At 31.0% G+C, this 24,094-nt stretch overlaps 1 protein-coding gene across 1 annotated transcript in view; it reads left to right on the top strand.

Annotated features, from left to right (window-relative positions):
• LOC134697830 (zonadhesin-like) overlaps window positions 1–24,094 on the top strand; it is a 103,743-nt gene that overhangs the window by 20,779 nt on the left and 58,870 nt on the right. The window contains exons 8-15 of the mRNA XM_063560117.1: window positions 4,403–4,595; window positions 5,573–5,674; window positions 6,701–6,808; window positions 7,794–7,898; window positions 9,797–9,904; window positions 11,339–11,440; window positions 12,389–12,496; window positions 12,918–13,019. Coding sequence (XP_063416187.1) covers window positions 4,403–4,595; window positions 5,573–5,674; window positions 6,701–6,808; window positions 7,794–7,898; window positions 9,797–9,904; window positions 11,339–11,440; window positions 12,389–12,496; window positions 12,918–13,019 — 928 coding nt within the window. The remainder of the gene's footprint in view (window positions 1–4,402; window positions 4,596–5,572; window positions 5,675–6,700; window positions 6,809–7,793; window positions 7,899–9,796; window positions 9,905–11,338; window positions 11,441–12,388; window positions 12,497–12,917; window positions 13,020–24,094) is intronic.

Here is a 24,094-nt window from a genome sequence, read left to right as displayed (position 1 = left end):
TCCAATGTCCTTGATGTCATTTTCATGGTTCAGTGACCACTTGAAAAAAAGTTCAGATTTTTTGTAATGTTGAATTCTCTCTTATTATAAGTAATAGGATTATTATACATGGTATGTGCGTACCTTGCAAGGTCCTCATGCCCGTCAGACAGTTTTCACTTGACCTCTACCTTATTTCATGGATCAGTGAACAAGGTTAAGTTTCGGTGGTCAAGTCCATATCTCAGATACTATAAGCAATAGGGCTAGTATATTCGGCGTATGGAAGGACTGTAAGGTGTACATGTCCAACTGGCAGGTGTCATCTGACCTAGACCTCATTTTTATGTTTCAGTGGTTATAGTTAAGTTTTTGTGTTTTGGTCTGCTTCTCTTATACTTTATGCAATAGGTCTACTATATTTGTTGTATGGAATGCTTGTAAGGTGTACATGTCTAGCGGGCAGATGTCATTTAACCTTGACCTCATTTTCATGGTTCAGTTGTTATAGATAATTTTTTGTGTTTTGGTCTGTTTTTCTTATACTTTATACAATAGGTCTACTATATTTGTTGTATGGAATGATTGTAAGGTGTATATGTCTAGCAGGCAGATGTCATTTGACCTTGACCTCATTTTTATGGTTCAGTGGTTATAGTTAAGTTTTTGAGTTTTGGTCTTTTTATCTAATATTATATGCCAAAGGTCAACTATATTTGGTGCAGAGCTCCAGATAAGCTGCGCATTTGCGTGATCACGCAATACAAATAATAGAAAACCCAATGCAATTGACCATTGCAGGGTTCAATAACCCAATTAATTTAAAGGAAAGCCCAATTATATGCCAAAACCATGAGTTCTCAACCCCTTTGTTGGCTACCGTTTGCGTTATTTACCCTAATCTGTTTTCACTTGTTGCGTAAATCTGTTTTGATTGTATTTATAATTGGAAATGTCCTTTCGTTCTAAAAATAGTTCCCTGCATCAAGTAGCTGAAATGGGTCCCTGTTGGAATTTTCCCTTGCTCAAAAGGTACACGTGTTTTTGAAATCATTTCGATTTTCTCGGCGTTTATCCAATTAGCGTGTGTCATGTTGTCATATTTTTTTCGAATTGCTCGAGATTTTTCATAACATACATTGAATTAAAACGAAAGTGAATGTCCGATAAAAATATTGAATAGAAGCATGTTTTTGGCTTCTTTTGAATAACTGAGGGAAAGATATGATGATAACAACACTCAGCCAGTGTTTTTAGGAAGCGTCCGTCGAACCCATAGGCGTGTTTGCGTACCTTAACGAGAACATTGCTAAAAAACATGCTTGTCGTGCTGAGCTTGGTAGAATTCCACTCAAAAATAAAATTGTTTTTTCAAGCATAAATTTTCTAGAGCATATACTTTCATCAGAAAATACACTTGTAAATCAAATTTTCTGTGCAACAAGATTTTCAAACCCTTGGATCCTAAAAACTCAGTGCATTTTACAAAAATTAGGATATTCATATCTTGTTGAAAAAAGTTGTCTAACAAAGCAGCACTTGGGACAAGTAAAACAGAGAATTTATGATCAATACTTGCAAAATCAAAATGCAAACATACAGGAGTCTTCTAAGCTCAGTTTCTTTCGTCAAGTCTACAAAATGGGTCAAAGACCATCATATGTTGATTCACTAAATAATTTAAATGATAGAGCAGCAATATGCAAAATACGCATAAGTGCACATCCTTTAATGATTGAAAGGGGAAGACATCTTAATATTCCTAGAGAGAAAAGGTACTGTCCTGTCTGTAAAAATGGTGAAATTGAGGATGAACAACATTTCTTATTAAAATGCAATAAATATACTTCAAAGCGAGAAATATTAGAAAATAAAATAAATGTTGTATTTCAAATACAGCGTAACATTACCGTTGATGAAAAAATATCTCTATTGGTCAATAATAACTCAGCATTATTACTAAGACTGTCTTCCTCTTTCATATCAGAGTGTCTAAATATAAGAAATAGTGAACTTATATGATACATCATTTTGTAACTTTTCATAATTTAGCATGATATGTTATCATGGAACCTTTCATTCTACCATGTCAATTATTATAGTTGTATGTATAGGTCTTAATCATTTATTGTTAATGAGTTTGTGCCAATAAAAATATTTGTATTTGTATTTGTATTTGTAATAAACACGAGACTTCGTCAAAACTGAATCAGTTGCCGTTAGAAAATGTGAAAGGCTAAATCAATTATGAAATGATATGTTATTGGAAACCAAAAGTTCTAATAAGGGATAACTTAACCCAGATTTATGTTAATTGAATAAAACAAAAACGTTCAAGTATAATTAGAGTTTATACATGTATACTATTTTTTTTTCGTTTTACGGTTAATGAGTGAATACACACACAGGCATTCCTCTCAGAATTTTTATATAAAGGTATATAAGAGAAAAATAGATCTGAGGCGAGTGCCTGGGAATACTCATATCCGTTATTTACAGTTTACATAAGATGTGAGAAAATACAAAACTGGCAGAAGGTTTGAAACGGGACACAAATTAAACCTACAATTACTCGTCAGTGAATTAAGAAAATAAAATAGCTATATTATTCAAAGAAAGAAACATATTTAAAATGGAAAAACATCCGGGGTTGATATTGTCTAAATATTAAATAGTATGCTGATGAAACAACCCAATACATTAAGGAGCTTGGTGGTGAAAAACCCAATTTGATATTAACTCGAGGGGTGAATTTGAATTGAAAATGCAATTAAAAATCTGTATCACCCAATTACGTAAGAAAATGGTGGGTAAAAACCCCAATTTGTGAATTCTTATCTGGAGCTCTGTTTGGTGTATGGAAATATTTTATGATCTATATTTCAGTCCTGCACGTTTTATTAGACCATGACCTTAATTTCATGGTTTATTGCACAGTGTTAAGTTTTTGTGTTTTGGTCTATTTTTCTTTAACTATAAGTAATAGGTCAACTATATCCAATGTGTGGAAGCATTGTTAGCTGTACATGTCTGCCTGGCATGGTTCATTTGACCTTGACCTCATTGTTATGGTTCATTGGTCTTTGTTTAGCTATCTTTCTTAATGTTAAGTTTATATGTGACAGTTGTAATAAAGCTTTATACTTAGGACTATCAACATAATATCAATGATTAGTAAATGAGCGAGACATTTCAGTGTGTGCACTCTTGTTCTTTATTGGAATATTCTATCACTTGCTGTCTAAAGAAGGTGTTATATAGTAAGGCCAAAAAAAAATATATGTCTGTTTCCTGCTGCCAAGGCAAATAAATCAGGGTTTGAAGGTCAGGATTTTTTTTTTTTCATTATTTTTTTTTTATATAATTTTTGCACTCCCTGTCAGATTTGCACTCGGTTAAATGTCATGTTTGGTTAGGGTCCTGTACCCCAAAATGATTTAATCTCTTTAAAGAAGCTTTAATTGAAAAATCCTCCCAGTGCCGACATTTTTTAAACCTTAATTGTAGCACATTAGTGCTGGGATCAGCCATTTTGATTGTTTGGGCATAGTAAGATACGGATCTGGATCGGACTGGAAACGAATTTTTCCGGACAGGAAACAAATTTTTCCGAACCGGAAACGTTTTTTTTTCGGAATTGAATAAAAAGATCTAGGGTCGGGGGTTTGAGTCAGGGTCGGTCGGGAAACAGGAAACAGACATATATTTTTTTTTGGCCTAATTGGAGAGTCTTTCATTTTATCAGTCAGTTTTGTTTGATTGTATTCTTGTTGGTTTGTCATTTTTCAGGAAAATTTGCTTTTTTGGGGATAGTTGATTTCATGGTTTTTCCTTAGTCTGCATACCAACAGATAAGATAGAAATGTGTATTTTCTTGAACATTTCAACTTTTACCCACAAAATCCACAGAATTTAGTATCCCATGAATAATAATGAATCTACAGGTTGCATTTCTGTAAATATTGACAATGTAATTTCCAATAGCAACTCCTTTTACGGCTTAAACTGTACCACTTTAACTAAGAAGTTTTGAAAAAAATGTAATCCTAGAATTGATAGTTCATATGCACCACAATTTTTTTCAAAGGTCAAAATATAGGTCTGTGCAGCATATTTTCAACGTTTATATGCCCTGAACTTCTCAGAGTTTAAACTAACACTAATTTTTTTAACTACCTCTACCTTGAATGAAAGGTTACCACAGATTTCAATGTAAACAATATGCACATGTATATTTAGTGGTAACATTTCAAAGTTATGTCTCTGTGAGATGGAACACAGAGAGCATAACTGGGAACCAGTATGTAAACAAAATTAATTTTCTATGAATATACAAGATCTCCAACAAAAGAGGCGTGTTTTGAGAAACAGCTGTATTTACTAAGTGCAACCTACAGTATTAAAAATAAATATTTATTGACAGGTTGGAGAGTCTATGATGACATTAGATTGTTCTAGCCTGTTAATTTGTAACTATAACAATGGAACAGGATCGTTAGTAACAACACCAATCAAATTACATTGTCATCAGTATGCCTCATGTGGTCTGAAAGGAGGCAAACCTAGCTGTGCCTGTAAACAGGGATACTTTGGTGATGGGGTAAACAGTTGTTACCGTAAGTTCTAATATTTAAAAAAAATATAATTTGAATTATAAATGACATAATCTAACAGATTAATTGTAACAATTCTGGACATTTTAGCTTTATACAATTTTTTAATATTTTTTTTATTGATTTAAAGTTCACATTTTACATGGAAGTTTAGATTTGTTCATACCTAAGATATGTTTGGTTACATCTTCTGACATCAAACTCGGACTTCTCTTGAATTGAATTTTAATGTGCGTATCGTTATGCGTTTACTTTTCTACATTGGCTAGAGGTAAAGGGGAGGGTTGAGATCTCATAAACATGTTTAACCTGCCACATTTCTGCGCCTGTCCCAAGTCAGGAGCCTCTGGCCTTTGTTAGTCTTGTATTTTTTTTTAGTTTAGTTTCATGTGTACAATTTGGAAATTAGTATGGCGTTCATTATCACTGTACTAGTGTATATTTGTTTAGGGGCCAGCTGAAGGACGCGTCTGGGTGCAGGAATTTCTCGCTACATTGAAGACCTGTTAGTGACCTTCTGCTGTTGTTTTTTTCTATGGTCAGGTTGTTGTCTCTTTGACAAATTCCCAATTTCCATTCTCAATTTTATATGATGTCCCTGTATACCCATTAGATTGTTTTGTTGAGCATACCTGCTATGCTTGTCAAATATAAAGGGTCATCTAAATCTTCAGATCTCTTAAGATAACTTCTACTTTGTATCAGACTCCTTCAGACAGGAAGATCTCTAAAAGTATTAGAGTATAAGGGTAGTTTTGTAGAGAAAATATTGTTGTATTGTACAGGACAATTTTAATGACCAATGAAGTATACCTTGAATTTAGTCTTAATAGTTGACTTAACTTTGCTTATCTTGATTTTGAGAATTTTTATCATAACTAAAATACCTTTGAGCATATTTTAAGGCATTGTCCTGTCTATTGTGGATTTATATATCAAAAAATTCACATTGTATCCTTTTTTGTTGTTTTTGTCTACAGCTCTTTGTAATGGAAAGAAATGTTCTGATTTTGCTCACTGTGAGGACAACCGCTGTGTATGTGATCATGGTTACCATGGAAATGCCTACATTGAATGTGAAGGTGAGTATGTTATTATATTCCACTTTAGAAGGACACATTTTAATTAAGGGTTCAGGGCTTGGTGGCCATGTGTTCTACGTAGTTTTACTACTGTTTTCACTAGCCAGTCAACAGTAAGGTTGTGAGTTCAAACCCCGCAGTTGGGGTGAACTTGACTGCAATCTTTATTGTTTTCTCTAGGCACTCCAGCTTCCTCTACCAATAAAAACTACCATTGCAAAAAAGCTCAAAAGGTGCTTCAAAGTGGCTTTAAAACACCAACATTCATAATCAAGGTTTCAACCATACAGTTGATATTGTTAGTGGTTGCTTTACAGTTTTATAGTGTATTTAATGTCAGAATTTAGGATGCTTTATTGTAATCTATTATTTACTAATTGTAAACTTCAGCTTTCTAGATACTTTATGTCAAGTGTAACATCATTTCTCTAACTTTTGTTCTTTTTTCACATTTCCTGAGCAGTGTGAGAAAAATATTCCCCCTCACTAGTGAAAAATTGTGAAGTTGAGTTTACTTGTTCTCTTTTGAATTTTCTTATTGTGACGTCATGAAAAAAGGCGACCATGCCTGATGACATCACATCAAAAATACACAACTTTCCTCAAACTTTTGAAAAAGAAAGATAAAAATCTTTAGAGAAACAGATTTCACCACTGTAACTGGTGTATTACGATATTTCTGAACTCTCAACAGTTAAAATTTATTTTTTTAAAGAGCTCGACAACTTAACTGTCTCGAGTGGAAAAATATCATTATACACTTGTTGCAGTTGTGGAATCTATATAGAAATCATCTATATTCTGAATTGTACATGTATCACCTTTCTTCATGCCTATGTTTAGCCAACGTTTAAATTCTTAGAGTGAAACACCACCTTTGGGAAGTCAGAATAACTGAATTCTGAAAAACTATAATTATTACTCCTCAATTTTTTAATTTTTAATGCAGGGATATTTTATGGTAAGAACTGCCACTGTGAGGCTGTGTGTGTCAATTATTTTAAATTAGTTCTTGTTCTTTTACAGTTGCCGGGATATGTTATGGAAAGAAATGCCACCGTAATGCTGTGTGTGTCAATTATAACTGTGTTTGTAAACCAGGATTTATTGGTGACGGATATCATAGTTGTCAGAGTAAGGCATTATGGGTAATAAAGTTGGACAAGAAGAGGGGGTATTTTATGATTCATGCTGTCTGTGTTTATGATTTTGTAGACTAACTATTTTTTTTTTTTTTTTTTTCCCCAGAGATGACTTAAGAAATATAAACAGACAAAATTGCGGAGCGGTTGTCAAATATACTTAGATGAAAAGGTTATTTTAAACAGTTTTTTAAATTTAATGTGAAATCACATTTCTCAAAAATTACAGTTGAATTACAACATTGACAAAGAAGTTGTGTACTGATTCACTTAGCCAGGCATTACTCAAGCAGAATTTCAACCTATGGTCCATTAAATAGCATACTGTTAACAGATTAACTGAATGAAGTTTTCAAGTGCAGAATTAAGACCTTGATATGACGTAAATAAAGTGCAATACAGTGAAATCATATTTTTTTTTAGAATGGTCACTTTACATGGATTAATCTCCTTATACATGGAGAATTTCAGGAAAAGAATTCTTGTCTTGAGTAACTAAGTGATATCTGTAGATTTTTGACACATTAGTGCTTATTGTTGACTTGCACATAGAGTTTGCGTTTTTTATTTTTTTCGTAGAAATGTAAAAAAAATACCTCCTTCTACACTTGTATGAATGCCTTTCCTTTCCAACTTTTTAATGTATTTTTAAAATTCTCAATCCTCTTTGTAAAATTTTTGGCTACCTGAAACAATTTACCTCAAACAAATTTTGTAAAAATCACATGTCAGATTCATGTAAGGTAATATGCATCTAGATTTAAAATGTAGTGTTAAATATCAATCACATATCAGTCCACTCTATGCATCAACCTTGAGAATAAATTGACCTTGAATATATTCATGTAAGGTCAGACTCCAACATTTTAAAAGTTTTCATACACAGCTGTAGGTACAACGCATGAAACCAAAATATCACTTTTTAATAGGTAATTGGAATGTGGAATAGATTAATTTTTGATTTTATATAATTTCAGAATTATGTAATGGACATAGCTGTGTTAAGTATGCCTTCTGTGATGGACATAATGGATGTAAATGTAGAAATGGTTTCCATGGTGATGGATATTCAAAATGTGACAGTAAGCATACATAAGTGATAGATATCTTTAAAATTCGAGTCACAAATTACCATGAATTTAAGAATCCAACTTAATATATTTGTTTAAATTTAGATAAATTCATATTGAATGTGAATTAATAGATTAGGACTGCATATATGAAGGTATTAATTTTATAGTTGTACTGATTTCAGGCTAAGTTTCAAATTGTAGTCAAAATTTTGAATTTTTGTGTGTTCAATTTGCTATTCAATATATTTAACCCTTTCCTCCATAGTGACACCTTTTGACACCACCCCCTTTACTCCATAATGTTGCCTTTTGATGCCTGTGTAGTACCTCAGTTGAAACGCTTTGACTACAAAGTGTCTGGAGTAGACTAAATAAAATTTGTATCCAATTTGAAAAGGAATATCATAAGAATATCTGACTAAAATTTATTTGATGAAATATTTGTTTTTCACAATGCATTAATACTTGAAAGCATATTATCAGAATTTTATTGAAAAATTCTATGCCAATCCAGTATGCAAAAAAAAAAATTCAATGGAGTTAACAGTAAATATAATATCTTAGTTACAGATTAGAGCAAAGATCATCTGTTCACGAGAACTCCTTTATACCACCATAGAAGTTCTTGGTTTACTTAGAAAAAATATAGATTCAGATCAGTTCTAGTGTTTGAGACATAAAATGCAATGAAAGTGATGACTATGCAGTATGGGCTTTGCTCATTGTTGAAGGCTGTTCAATGACCTATAGTTGTTAATTTCTGTGTCATTTTGGTCTCTTTTGGACAATTAATTGTCTTATTGGAAATCATACCATGTATTCATTTTTAGCTCACCTGGCCCAAAGGGCCAAGTGAGCTTTTCTCATCACTTTGCGTCCGGCGTCGTCCGTTGTCGTCGTTATCTGTCGTCGTTAACTTTTACAAAAATCTTTTCCTCTGAAACTACTTGGCCACAATCATCATTGGGGTATCTAGTTTAAAAAGTGTGGCCGGTGACACGGTCAACCAATCAAGATGGCCGCCATGGCTAAAAATAGAACATACAGGTAAAATGCAGTTTTTGGCTTATAACTCAAAAACCAAAGCATTTAGAGCAAATCTGACACGAATTTCATTGTTTATCAGGTCATGAAAATTTCAGATGAATCGACCAACCCGTTGTTGGGTTGTTGGGTTGCTGTCCCTGAATTGGTAATTTTAAGGAAATTTTGCTGTTTTTGGTTATTATCTTGAATAATATTATAGATAGAGATAAACAGTAAACAGCAATAATGTTCAGCAAAGTAAGATTTACAAATAAGTCAACACAACCAATATGTTCAGTTGACCCCTTTAGGAGTTACTGCCCTTTATAGTCAATATTTAACATTTTTCATAAATATTTGTAGATTTTTCGAAAATATTTTCCACTGTAATTACTGGGCCAAGTTCATTATAGATAGAGATAATTGTAGCAACAAGAATTTTCAGTAAAGTAAGATGTACAAACACATCACCATCATCAAAACACAATTTTATCTGTTTCCATTGTTTAATATGCACATAGACCAAGGTGAGCGACACAGGCTCTTGAGAGCCTCTAGTTTTATATATATTTTATGTGTAATGATTTTATATTAAATAATTGTTTATCTGAATATCTACAGCATAATGAAATGGTGTGACAGGGAAAATACCACTAGAATAATCTTCTGAACACCCCAAAATTAGTTTCCTAACTTAAGTTTGCCTCAACCAAATATTATGAAACTTAGACACAATTTTTATTAATACAAGATACATATCAAGCTTAAATGTGGATTGTTTCACTTTTACTGTTCTTGAAGTATGTCCCCTTTAAAACTTCATATGTGAGTGGGGGCATCATCTAGGTCCTATGGACACATTCTACCTTAATTTATTTTAGAAATACAGACCTGTGGTGGACGACTTTGTGCTAAGCAGGCTCATTGTATAAATGATCAGTGTATGTGTAAGTCTGGTTACTATGGACAGGGTGCAACAGAATGTACAGGTATGTGTTAATCTGGCTGTAGTGGACACAGATCTTGTAAAGTATGTGATAGTCTGCCTATTAAATACCAATATTTGAGTAAATAGAAATTATTTTAAAAACAGACTACGAAATGCTGACACAACCTTTTTTTGTCGAGCCTTCGACTTTAGTCGAAAAAGCGAGACTAAGTGATCCTACATTCCATCGGCGGCGTCGTCGTCGGCGGCGTCAACAAATATTCACTCTGTGGTTAAAGTTTTTGAAATTTTAATAACTTTCTTAAACTATACTGGATTTCTACCAAACTTGGACAGAAGCTTGTTTATGATCATAAGATAGTATCCAGAAGTAAATTTTTTAAAAATAAAATTCCATTTTTTCCATATTTTACTTGTAAATGGACTTAGTTTTTTCTGCAGGGAAACATTACATTCACTCTGTGGTTAAAGTTTTTTAAATTTTAATAACTTTCTTAAACTATCCTGGGTTTGTACCAAACTTGGACAGAAGCTTGTTTATGATCATAAGATAGTATCCAGAAGTAAATTTTGTAAAAAAATAAATCATTTTTTTCCATATTTTACTTTTTAAAAATGGACTTAGTTTTTCTGCGGGGAAACATTACATTCACTCTGTGGTTCAAGTTTTTAAAATTTTAATAACTTTCTTAAACTATCCTGGGTTTGTACCAAAATTGGACAGAAGCTTATTTATGATCATAAGATAGTATCCAGAAGTAAATTTTGAAGAAAAAAAAAATCCACTTTTTTGGATTTTTACTTTTAAATGGACTTAGATTTTCTTTCAGTTAACCTTACATACTTGTATTAAAAGTCTACAGTTAAAGTTTTTAAATCATTTATTAGATTCATAAACTATGCTGGATTATTACCAAACTTGGACAGTAGCTTCTTACAATCAAAAGATTGTATCAAAAGGAATATTTTTATTGATCTTTTTCCTCATTTTTGTTGCGCCTGCGATTTACATCAAAAGTAGGCGAGACACTGGGTTCCGCGGAACCCTTAGAAATTTTTCCAATCTACACTACTTTGTCTTGCTCAGTAGAATCACAACAGAGTCAAAAAGTTTTATATGCTGTAATGTTTCATGGTGCAAGAAAAGTAAATTTTCATGATGAAATAAATGATTTAAAAAAAAAAATTGGATAAAGATAAAAAAATAAAAGAATAAAATTTACTCATTTTATTTATTAGATAAATTTAAAAAGAATGGTATAACAGCAGAATAATTATAACCTTTGTCAATAAGTTCATCATGCTTAATAGAAAGATACTATTGCATTTGTGTCCTTTGTCCATTACATTGCCTTACAAAACTATTAATGAAATTTTTTGAATAATCTTTTTGTGGAACTTCATAGATTGTCTCCCCTTCCTAAAAATGAAATAAATTACTTTGCTATGTAGTAATTATTATTAATTATTTTAGAATTATGTGGTGGGAAAAGATGTGTTGGTAATGCTGTTTGTATCCATGGCAGTTGTTTATGCAAAGAAGGTTACCATGGAAATGGTTATTTTAATTGTGAAAGTAAGTTATTCAAACCATTAAATCAATTAAAGTCCTAAAAATAATCTCCCCTGCTTCCATATTTGTTATAATATTGTTTGTATAATTCATTAAATAGACCTTATCATTATTTAGGAATCTGTGACATTTGACCTCAGAATATGCACTTTTATTGACTGTATACTTTGTATAAAATTCACTTTGGCTTTGAGGAGTCAGACTTTGCTACATCAAAATTTGATGGGAACCCTTGTTTTGTCCAGAAATATCCAATAAGGTGTATGAAGGCTAACAATACTGATAGAGTAAATAACTTAAAACAAATTGTTCCTTAGCTACTGCATTAGATATAACTGCTAATGACAAGAACACACCATTTTAACCAATGCTAACAAAAGTAATGTCTATTTTTATGCCCCACCTGCGCTAGTAGAGGGGCATTATGTTTTCAGGTCTGTGCGTTCGTTTGTCCGTCTGTCCCGCTTCAGTTTAAAGTTTTTTGTCATGGTAGTTTTTGATGAAGTTGAAATCCAATCAACTTCAAACTTAGTACACATGTTCCCTATGATATGATCTTTCTAATTTTAATGCAAAATTAGAGTTTTTATCCCAATGTCATGGTCCACTGAACATAGAAAATGATAGTGCAAGTGGGCCATTCATGTACTGAGGACACATTCTTGTTTTGTTTTTTTTGCTAATTAGCCATAAGATATCTGTGTAGACATATTGTGTTCATCAGTAGTTTATATTATACACTTCAATTCTTGCAAACACATTTTTACACATTACAGAACCTTCTAAATGTTCCAAAGTCAGATAGTTCTACATCCTATGTAACGTCTGCTAAGAAGGATAAGTCATTGACATTTTGCACAGCATTTCAAACATAATTGAGCAAATCATGCTTTAAAAATCTTAGTTTACCTATGTGAAATAAAATATGGTGAACACTGACTTTGTTTACAGTTGATGGGCAGTGTAATGGACACAGCTGTGCTGCAAATGCATATTGTCAGAATGGTAAATGTCAGTGTAGACTAGGTTACTATGGAGATCCGTACATTGTGTGCAGACGTAAGTTGAAAAGCTTCTATCTAGGACTTCTATGTATGGAATTGAAATAAAAGTACCAATTTTTCACTGGGAATTGATGTTCTTGATTTTTCAGAGAAGATAGATTATGCAAATAAAAACATTTCTACTAAGTAAAACTTGGATCTCTTCCTTTTTAACTAAAGTTAATAAATTGGGAAATGGGCTTGAAAGGTCATAACTTCTATTAAAGAAGATACATTAAATGTTCAGTGGTATATGCAAAAATATTCTCTCAAATCTTGCACTCAGTTATATTATTTGACCCTGATATTATATTTATAAAGCATAACATTTAAAAGTTTGAAGAAATAGTATTATAATTTGATATATTTTTCTTTGTTGTAATAATTTCATGTAAGAATGACAAGTTAACTATCAATTTTATTTTCCTCACTCGTAGCTCTGTGTAATGGAAAGAAATGTACAAAGAGTGCTATCTGTGACCAAGGAAAGTGTACATGTAAATATGGTTACCATGGCAACCCATTAGTAAAATGTGAAAGTAAGTATGACAATAACCATCATGAAAAATATTTGAACTGGTTTTGATGGTTTAGTCTAGATGCATGTATTCATTATGGATTTCTTGATGTATGGTTTCCAATTAAAATCATAATTCTCTTTTGTCAAGCCTTCAACTTTAGTCGAAAAAGCGAGACTAAGAGATCCTACTTCCTACTATCCATTGTCGTCGGTGTCCTCGTTGGCGGGGGCGGTGTACACAAATATTCACTCTGTGGTTGAAGTTCTTTTAAATTCTAATAACTTTCTTAAACTATCCTGGATTTCTACTAAACTTAGACAGAAGCTTGTTTATAATCATAAGATAGTATTCAGAAGAAAATTTTGTAAAAATAAAATTCCATTTTTTCCGTATTTTACTTATAAATGGACTTAGTTTTTCTGCCGGGAAATATAACATTCACCCTGTAGTTAAAGTTTTTAAAATTTGATAACTTTTTTAAACTATCCTGGCACTGGTATTAAAGAGATAATAGTAACTGCAATTACGATTATCCCAATATGGCGACGGTAGATATAGGTAAAATCTTTAAACTCGTTTTTCTTAAATGTAGCATGTATTTGTCAATAGTTACTCAGCTGCAAGGTTTATCTATACCATTTCATCATATTTGAATCGTAACGGTGCACTGGAATTGTCTCAGCGCTGTGAAAATAGCCGTTGAAAAATTCGGGATGATAATCGTAACTCGGAAAAAAGATAATCGTAATTATGTATCTTAAAATAAAAAAGATAATCGTAACTGGAAACTGTTTTATTAATATTGACACTAAAAACGTAAATCTGATAGCATATTATGAAATTATGGCGATGAATTATTTACGAAACGTACCAACATCTTATGTAATTTCTTTTTATGCATATATAATTAAAAGTTCTTATGAAAACAGCTACATACTAGTATATCATACAATTGGAAGTGTGAACAAGCTTCAAGAAATTTGGAAATGGGAAAACACGAACTTTGTTCATTTACAGAAATTTCGAAACACTAGGTAAGCCACAAACTATGTGAATGAGCGATGGAAATTATGATACATGATAATAATTGTCAGGCGACACGCATGTGTCACCTTATATCAGATTTCTGATTAAGACAGTAAACAAAAATTAATTTCTGAAGTAAATAGTAAATATAGTTAATATTGTTTAAATTCATTTATTGCAGGTGGTTATATGTGCTATTTCTGCCCCCGGTGATTTAATTCTAGAACATACCCTATTATGCCATAGAAGTAGGAAAGACATTTAGTATTCGTCAAAAACCGTTTGACGAGAAATTAGTGACTACAGTTTTCATGTCACTTCGATCATTTTTCATGGATGATATCATAACTTAAAAGCTATGATGAACAAGGGAAAACTTTGAAAAGTGTTTTACAGTGTCCTTTCGGAGTCTTTTATAGCTGACTATGCGGTATGGGCTTTGTTCATTGTTGAAGACCGTACGGTGACCTATATTTGTTAATGATGAGTCCTGTCGGTCTCTTGTGGAAAGTTGTCTCATTGGCAAACATACCACATCTTCTTATTTATATTGGCTACTTTATGACTGTCACTGAAATTTCAGTATTTCAGATATAAACTATAAAAAAATCAAATTTAATTTTGAATTATGATAATATGACATCCTTAAATCATTTAATGCTATATAATTACATTAGATGTATGTTTCATTATAATACGTTATTCTGATTGGCTAATTACACATCACATGTTATTCCGTAAGCAGTTGCATGAGACAATAACATTTCATTCATGATGACACGAGGTCCCACAATAAGTGCACAGGTGAATTTAAAAATTTAACTTCATGAAAATCGTGTTTTTTTAATCGGAACCAGGCGCGTAGCTCCCTATACGCCAACACGCAGTTACGTGCACATCGATTCGGCATGCAAAAAAAAAATAATGGTAAAATAAAAACTTATAAATTGAATGTTAAAGGAAACATCTATGTTGTCACTTTTTTAATTGATGAAATATCATTGAATAACGGCATATGGTTTCAAAATAAAAGTTTTATTGGAATTGATGGCAAAATCGGACAGTAACTTGTATCTTTTACAAGATTTGGATAAGAAATGTACTTCGGTCAACGCTTTTACACCCCAATAAATTTACAAAAAGAAGCATTCAATTCTTAAATAAGATTAGAGAAAGATTGGCCCTACATGGGATTCTTTGTGTATTATGAAATTAAGTAACGTGGAGTTCATTGACAAACATGGATTTGTGTTCTTTTATAGTTTGGCCAAAAGCCCGAAAATCAAGAAATAAAATTGATGTGGCTTTAAATTTTCTTACAAGAAATACTTATTCAAAGAATGACTGCAAAATTGAGAATAATTGAATAACCCATATTCCGCAAAATAAGAAACAAACTTATTAAAAATTCATAAATACTCGGTATATGAAAAATATGCTGCATACATATGCATGGAAGATATTGTAGAGAAAAATATTGAAGGTACTAACTAAACAAGGAACATTTTTGTATTTGCATGCTTGCCATATAATTCCTACTTTTCTATTAAATTACATTTTTGACACACAAAATACCATTGAAATGCTGAAAGACACATTTATTATGTTTCAGTTACTATTATCCGATTAAGAAAATTACGATTATCAAAGAAGAAAAATACCATAGAGTTACGATTATCATCCCGAATTTTTCAACGGCTATTTTCACAGCGCTTAGACAATTCCAGTGCACCGTTACGATTCAAATATGATGTAATGGTATAGATAAACCTTGCAGCTGAGTAACTATTGACAAAAGCATGCTACATGTAAGAAAACTGAGTGTAAAGATTTTACCTATATCTACCGTCGCCATATTGGGATAATCGTAATTGCAGTTACCATTATCTCTTTAATACCAGTGCCTTGGTTGGTACCTAACTTGGACAGAAGCTTGTTTATGATCATAAGATAGTATCCAGATTATTTTCAAAAGTAATTTTTTTGTATTTTACTTTTAAAATGGACTTTATAGTTTTTCTGCCAGGAAATATTACATTTAGTCTGGTTAAAGTTTAAAAAAATTTAATAACTTTCTTATACTATTTTGGATTTAAACCAAACTTGAACAGAAGCTTGTTTATGATCAAAAGCTAGTATCTAGAAAGAAAATTTGTTTACTTCTGGATAACATTGCATTCAGTCTGCAGTTAAAGTTTTTAAAACATTTATAAGATTCATAAACTATCCTGGATCTGAATTTTTACTAAACTTGGACAGAAGTGAATAATTTATTGATCTATTTCCTCATTTTTGTTGGGCCTGCAATTAACAAAAAGAGAAGGCAAGACACTGGGTTTTGCTGAACACTTACACATATTTTTTTGGGATACGATTGCTGTCAAGCAATCTGTAGACTTTTACCATTGACCCTATGATACACTCCCTCACGTCATTCGTTTTATTCTAAACATTCAGCAACATCTCAGATTCTTATGATTGTCTTGCTTTAAAAGGTAAAAACAAGCAAAACAATTGAACATAAACAACTTTCCTGTAATGTTTTACTCATAATCTTCATGTGTGATATTTTCCTTGACTTATATGCGTGTTTTTAACAATACGGAAAATCAGAATTAAACAGTATTTATATTTAGTGTTTTTATAAATTTAGAAACACGTCAGAGGGAATTCCAAAATTTTGATAACTTGCGAGAGTTCTCTGAAAGTCGATCGATAATTCTATTTCTGTCACAAGAACTGAAGTGGAGTATTTCTATATTTTACCGTTATGAAACTGATATTTGATACTGTACTCTCATAAAGAAATGGAGAACCATTCATCATATCATTTAATAAACGTTCTTGTTCCAAATCGCAAGTCGCGGTTTGTTTATGTATTAATGTCCATGCGTGGTCTCACTAATTAGAGACAAAAAGAATTGTAGAGACAAAAAGCGTCAAGAAGCGACAAGAAGAATAATATTAGCAACAAGAAACTATTTAGCGACAAGAAAACATTTTTTTATTTATATTACTTATTCGAAATAAGTATTAAAAAAATAGGCAAAAGAAAACAATTTCAACGACAGGAAAGTTAATTTTGATAGGGGAAAAAATTAAACTTGTAAATCTAATTCAGTTGCTACATTTGTTTACATGATATTTTATAAGGTATCACAGGAAGTATTACCTTTACCCTGTCGTTTTAGGGTATTACTTTTACTTGTGTTTTAGAACAATAATATATTTTGTCTTTTTATATGTTTTTAAAACCATTTTTGTACAATATATAATTAACTTGCAAAATGCATTATTTGTGCATAATTGTCCAGAAAATACATACTCAAATTGTGAAATACAAATTAAGAACTGAAATCAAACAAGAGGAAAACATAATTAAAATGTGAATATTTTTCATCATTTTATTTAGTGTATTGTCTCATTTAACGATATTTATCATGTTTATGCATATAGATTGAAGATTAAAGGAAACTGATGGCAATCTTAAGTTTTCAACAGGTGTTCACTATTCGGTACAATAATTGAATATTCTGGTGCGTGTAATTGATGAAGGTGTTAATGGATGTTATTGTTGCAATATAACAAAGGACACGCACCTAGTTAATCTCATTTGTTGGTCTTAATTGTGTATTACCATTGAGTGAAGCCACAGCTAATGTTGGTCCTATGAGGAAAAATTAATTGTACAGTTAGGAAGGAAATAATATTTCATGTTTTTGTTTTATTAAATCCTTCAAAAGGAAGGTGACAAATCTTTGTCTTTATTTTCATTTTATAGCGTTTACATTTCCTTTGCTCTTACACATGTATAATTTCTACATCTATTAATATGATAATAAAAAGTACACAATCTCTTCGTCAAATTTTTTTTATTTCTTCATCTTTCAATATAATCCTAAAAAATTATTTTAATGTATGTGATAACAAAATGTATTCTTGTCGCTAAATAGCTTCTTGTTGCTTTTTGTCACTTATTATTTTTCTTCTTGTCGCTTTTTGTCGCTAATTCAGTGGGAAAGCCAGTGACATTGAAGAGCTACTTCCGGTAGTCCCGCGGGAAAGGGGACATAATCTAAAAATTTTGAGGTGGCGCTGTAACCAGCGTGTAAACAAAAACGTAGCCTGTGCTTCAGACAATAAATCTATTAAAACAACTTATCATCCATCAGTATTTGAGGTTAAATTTTCATTAGAATAGATTTTGTTAAATGACTGTAAAAAAAATCATTAAAATAATTGTTTCGTTATTAAAATATGACAAAAAAGGTTTCGACCTCCTTTCACTTCCAAAAAACCGCGGGTAATTCCCCCGTCTAGAAATATCTGACACAATTGCATCCTAAAGCTTTTCATTGGTTGAGATATAAATACATGTGACCTAGATAGAAAAAGGCACATGACAATACCAATAACTTCCCGTCACTATTTGTCTTGTTTACATAATTAACGCTTGAAAAGGGGGGTAAAAAACGACATTTTCCAGGCATTTTTGGAATTATTTTATCGCAAAATGGAGCACTAGAACTACCAATTACCCGTTTCAAACAACACAAATGATAAGAACAATGCAATAGGATAATGTTTTCTCGAATTCAAACATATTTTAGTAGAAAATGGTGAACTATTGAATGAATTGTTCGGTCTTTTGTTGATTTGCCCTTGTTGCTCAGACTTTCAAAATCAATTATTTGTTTTTGATATGAAATCATTATGCAGTATGTAACATATTTTAGTTCCTACACTGATATTAGTTTTGTGTTTCACAGTTAGTTCAATTGACTGCTGCTCCCCTCCCCCTTTTTCCTTCTTTCAAGGAAACAAAACCATTAAACACATGCCAGATGAAAAGTTAATCTCTACATCTCTACACAACAGACTCAAATAAGATATCTATATGCAAGCCAGGAAAATCTTTAGGGTAGTTGTGTTGTATACATAAATATTAAATAAAAGAATTTATCCAGCCTTATAAGGGTCCCAAATATTAAATGGGTCTTATTGTTCTTATTTCACAACTTGGGACATTTTTAGCCATATGTTCACAACTCTTGAGTTGTTAGTATTAATTCATTCCTTTTATGGGTGTATATATAAGCCATGTACATGCATAACTATTGATCAATCAGCAGAACACTATCCCATAAGTCTCCGTTCATATATTGAGATCACCCCTAGTTTTTGGTGGGGTTCGTGTTGTTTATTCTTTAGTTTTCTATGTTGTGTCATGTGTACTTTTGTTTTTCTGTTCGTCTTTTTCATTTTTAGCCATGGCGTTGTCAGTTTGTTTTAGATTTACGAGTTTGACTGTCCCTTTGGTATCTTTCGTCCCTCTTTCATGTTAATACATGTATATGACTTAAAGTGGAATAAAACAAAGGCCAAGTTGCTTGTAAGATCAAACTTGAAGATGCCTTGTATATGTCTCACTGATTTTGCTGGTTCTGTTTTATATTATTAAAATTAGTGTTAAATCCCACACACCTCTTATTTCATACCGGTACTATTCTTTCAACACGAGTCTCTCACAGTGGACATTTTAGGTACTGTAAATTCAAAGTTATTGTGAAGTTTTTATTAATGCAACAATGTGACTGGATGAATATCTCATTAAAAAGAACTTATATTCTGATAGCTTATTTTATATCAATCTGATTAAAATACAGTGAATTTTGCATTTTAGATCATTCTTCAAAGATAGCAATAAAAATGCACACAATACTCTTTGAATTTACAGTATTAAAAAACCAATGTTTTACACAAATCATGTGATCCCATGTGGGAAAAGAACACTTGGGCATATAATTCTTAATTCTACATGTTGAGCAGGATCAACTTTCTCATTCAGAGCACCCAAGATCACCTTTATTTTTGTGCAGTTAATTTTGATTAAGAGTCGTGTGATCCATGTCATAAAGTAGACACATGATTGTCTTGTGAATGTCTTCGATGTTTTTTTGTGTGATGGTTTTATCCAAGTTTTCAACTTACAGTTAATTGTCCTTAAATAACATCCACCTATATATCAGTAATACATTGAAACTTGACCATGCAAATCCCCAACTTGTGATTAAACATGAAATAACTTTTTATGTTGATAGATTGTCATTGTAAACAAATTGGAAAACCAATCAGGCTACATCCCACTGCAAATGTTTGCACCTGTCCTAAGTCAGAAAGTTGATGTACAGTAGTTGTCGTTTGATTATGTAATTTATACATGTTTCCTGTGGTTTATTTTGTATATAGATAAGAAGGCTCCATGTTGAAGGCCGTACCTGGACCTATAATGGTTTACTTTTATAAATTGTTATTTGAATTGAGAGTTGTCTCATTGGCACTAATACCAAATCTTCCTATATCTATAAACATTGGACATAGTTGTTTTGCACCGATTATTTACCATTTATACAATGGTTTGGTGGATAACCCATCCAGGGTTGGTTTTGGATATAGGTGATAGAAATTACTTGCTAACACTTAGTTTATCCAAATAGAACACTAAAGCATACATAAGATTCAATTTTTATTAAACTAAAAACCAAGAGTTTTTTTTTTTTAAAATGAAAGAAAAGAAAAAAATACACCAGCTACATTATCAAGCTTTAATACATTTAATATTTAATAAAAGAATGTAATAAAAGTCCTTTTCAATTTTCCATATAAAAATGGATTTTGATATGATTGGCAATGGGACAATGTCCTTTTGTATCAGTCCTATGGATCATAATCCAATAACTTGCAGATAATTTAGTCACTGTACTTGACAAATGAATGTCAAGATAAAAACTACAAACTGAATAACTAGCATTAATACACAGAATGAATAGCATTCACAATTATAGGGTACTTAGGGTGCAATACCGTCTTTCCCCAAAACATAGACAGAATGACCAGCATTCACAATTATAGGTACTTAGGGTGCAATACCGTCTTTCCCCAAAACATAGACAGAATGACCAGCATTCACAATTATAGGTACTTAGGGTGCAATACCGTCTTTCCCTAAACAAAATATAATGACTAGCATTCAGTTACAGAAACAGTAGTCTTTCAATGCAGGAAGAAAATCCCCAATAGTGACTCATATTATATTTTACATTTTAGGTTGACTTTTTGTCAAAATTTGTTTCAACTACAGTAATTGTCAACATAGAAAATTTATTCAAGAATTTATATCCTTGAAGTTAGTACCTTTTGATCTTGTTTTATCAAATAGGCTCTGCTGAAAATGATAAATGTAGCTGTGTGTATATTTATAAACAAAAATAAGTTAAAGGATGAAAAATATAAAAATAATGTAAAAATGAAGCATATGTAAATAAAAATTTAAATAAGTAAAATGAAACATGTAAATACAAATCTAAATGAGTAAAATTAATCATATGTAAATAAAAATTTAATAAGTAAAAAAATAAATAAACTTTTAGAAATTAAACAAAAAAACTTAAGACTTTGAATCTAAATAAAAAATAAAAACGCCAATAACGATATATCTTAAAAATGTAAGATGCATTAATGTTAAAAAGTCTGTGTGAAACATCATCTACGTGTGAAACACCATCTACGTGTGAAACATCAGCTACATGTGAAACATCAGCTTCGTGTGAAACATCCTCTAATGTCAAATAGTCCTCTGTTTCATAAATCCTCAAAACTGAAATGTTCTTCATTCCTAGTGTTATCTGTAAATATAAAAGATACATAAATAAGAATTATTTTCAACTTCTAATTAAAGCAAGTATTAGTTAACTGTTATAAAATTATAGTCATATTCTAATTGTCTACTGATTCTTTATAATGCAGTCCAACAATAATGATTAGTTTCACATTTCAAAATGAATGTTTCTAGTTTCACTCAGACTTTTTAAAATATATTTTGTAATCCTCATTTTAATCAAACTAAAATAAATTTTATTGTAATAGTAAATAAACAAGAGTAAATAAGCTTTAATAGAATATATATAAACAAATTAGACTAAGGATGTAAATAAATCACCTATGTCTATGCCTTTATATGATATGTCTAAAGAGAACATAACCATGATACAACTAAATATTACATATATACTCAAAGACATTATTCTATGAATTTATAAATATACTTGATCTTTAATTGACCACTTTAACACATCAAATTTTTTTTATTATAAAAATCATGTCATATATATATTTATAAATAACAAAGTTAAACTTCATTTTGTAACATTATATTATCAATTCTGTTTACTAAAATGCAACATGTAAGAATGTTACAATAATAATTAATTAAAACAATAACTCCAACGAACAATAATGCAGCCACTTAAAATTAATTTGCAGTTGTTAAGATTTACTCCTTACTTTACTTGTGGAGATGCCAAAGCAGTAATGTGTCTACATGAAGGTTGCAAATTTAAACCCTCCTCGTGTGGGTTAGCTCAACTGCACTATCTTAATAGACTAGGGCGACTCCTAATGACGGATTATTTATGAGCATTCTTAATTCTAGTACCAATAAAAACTGGCTAGCACAACATATAAAAAGTGGTGTTAAACATCAACAAGCAATTCATTAGATATATATTATATCTATCTATAATTTGTGGTTTTTTTTTTAGTCCTACTTATTGAACCTTTCAATTTTTATCCTAAGATTGATTTTAGCTCTATTGGTAAATGCTATTTCAAAATAGTTCTGAGCCAAGCATCAATGCAAATAAATTTTAAGTAGACTAATATTTTAAATATAAGAACAAAGCACAATTTGCAATCAGAAAAATTCAAATCAACAATAACATGAATAATTCTCTTGTGCAGACAGATTTTTAAAGAAATCTGTTATAAAGCAAACTGTTAATCATATGAATATATGTACATGCACAATGAATACCATATTAGGACCATGTGGACTCTCAGTATTGTGTGGTAACTTTAGCCATTATTTGTTTCACATTATAACACTGGGCTAGTACATGTATACAATTCGAAACTTTAATTTCCTTCCCAGATCAGTCATAAATAATATAGCTAAATTGCTATCAAACAGGACTTTTGGATTCTAAATAGATTCATATTAATGGTTTTGTATAATCAATATTATTTCTATTTTTCAGTAGATGTCTGTTAGGGACTAAATATGATACATAGAATGTCTTCTCTGTTTAAGCTTTACACACATCAATTAGAAAACAACTTTTAAAATATAAGTTCTCCTTTAGTAATGTGTGTGTAAATTTCAGTCCCTGTTTCATAAGCATTATATACAACAAAAAAACATTTCATAAAACATAATATTCTATTTATGTAAGCAATATTTACATATAGATATAATAACATGAAATAACACTAAGATATTTACATAGATTGAGTGCAACTGACCTGAAAAGACTTTCACATAAAGTAAATACCACCTGGCATTATAGGGAAATATTCTAAAGTCATAATAATACTAACAATTGTATCATAATGTATTCAATAATACATTAGAGACAATTAAAAACTATATTAAATATAACAAGAAACCTAAGCAGATACTAATCAACTATGTTTTGTTCATATAAAAAGTAATACTGGGATTTGTCAAATATAAAAAAATTCATTGAATATATAGAGTATCTTGGTTGTAACATCATGAGCAGTCACATATCCACCCCTGTGGACAACGTATCATGATGACATAAAGGAATTCAAATTCATTTGATAACAAAAACAAAGTTAAAATGGTGTGACATTAAAATAAAGATGTCAGATCAGTAAATTATGTTGGTCACAATTTTATGTAAATTTAACTTGTATTTATATATATAAATATTTACATAGTAGAATAGTCACCAAAGAGACTATACATGTATCTTTAAGATATTTTAAATCAACTGTGCATGTGACAGCCATAAATTTGTATTTGGACTATTAAAATCAATAGATCATTATTTAATGGAAATATGAATAACATATCCTGGTTGTAACATCATGAAAAACCATATATCCACAATGATGGACAACTTATCATGATGACATTTAGGAAAACAATTTTGAAAAAAATATAATAACATCTATAGATCTTTAATGCATAGGCTATATAACAT

This window comes from Mytilus trossulus, chromosome 14, assembly GCF_036588685.1.
Source record: "Mytilus trossulus isolate FHL-02 chromosome 14, PNRI_Mtr1.1.1.hap1, whole genome shotgun sequence".
NCBI lineage: Eukaryota > Metazoa > Mollusca > Bivalvia > Mytilida > Mytilidae > Mytilus > Mytilus trossulus.
The sequence above is the reverse complement of the archived record's forward strand: the minus strand, read 5'-3'. Positions and strand labels throughout refer to the sequence as shown.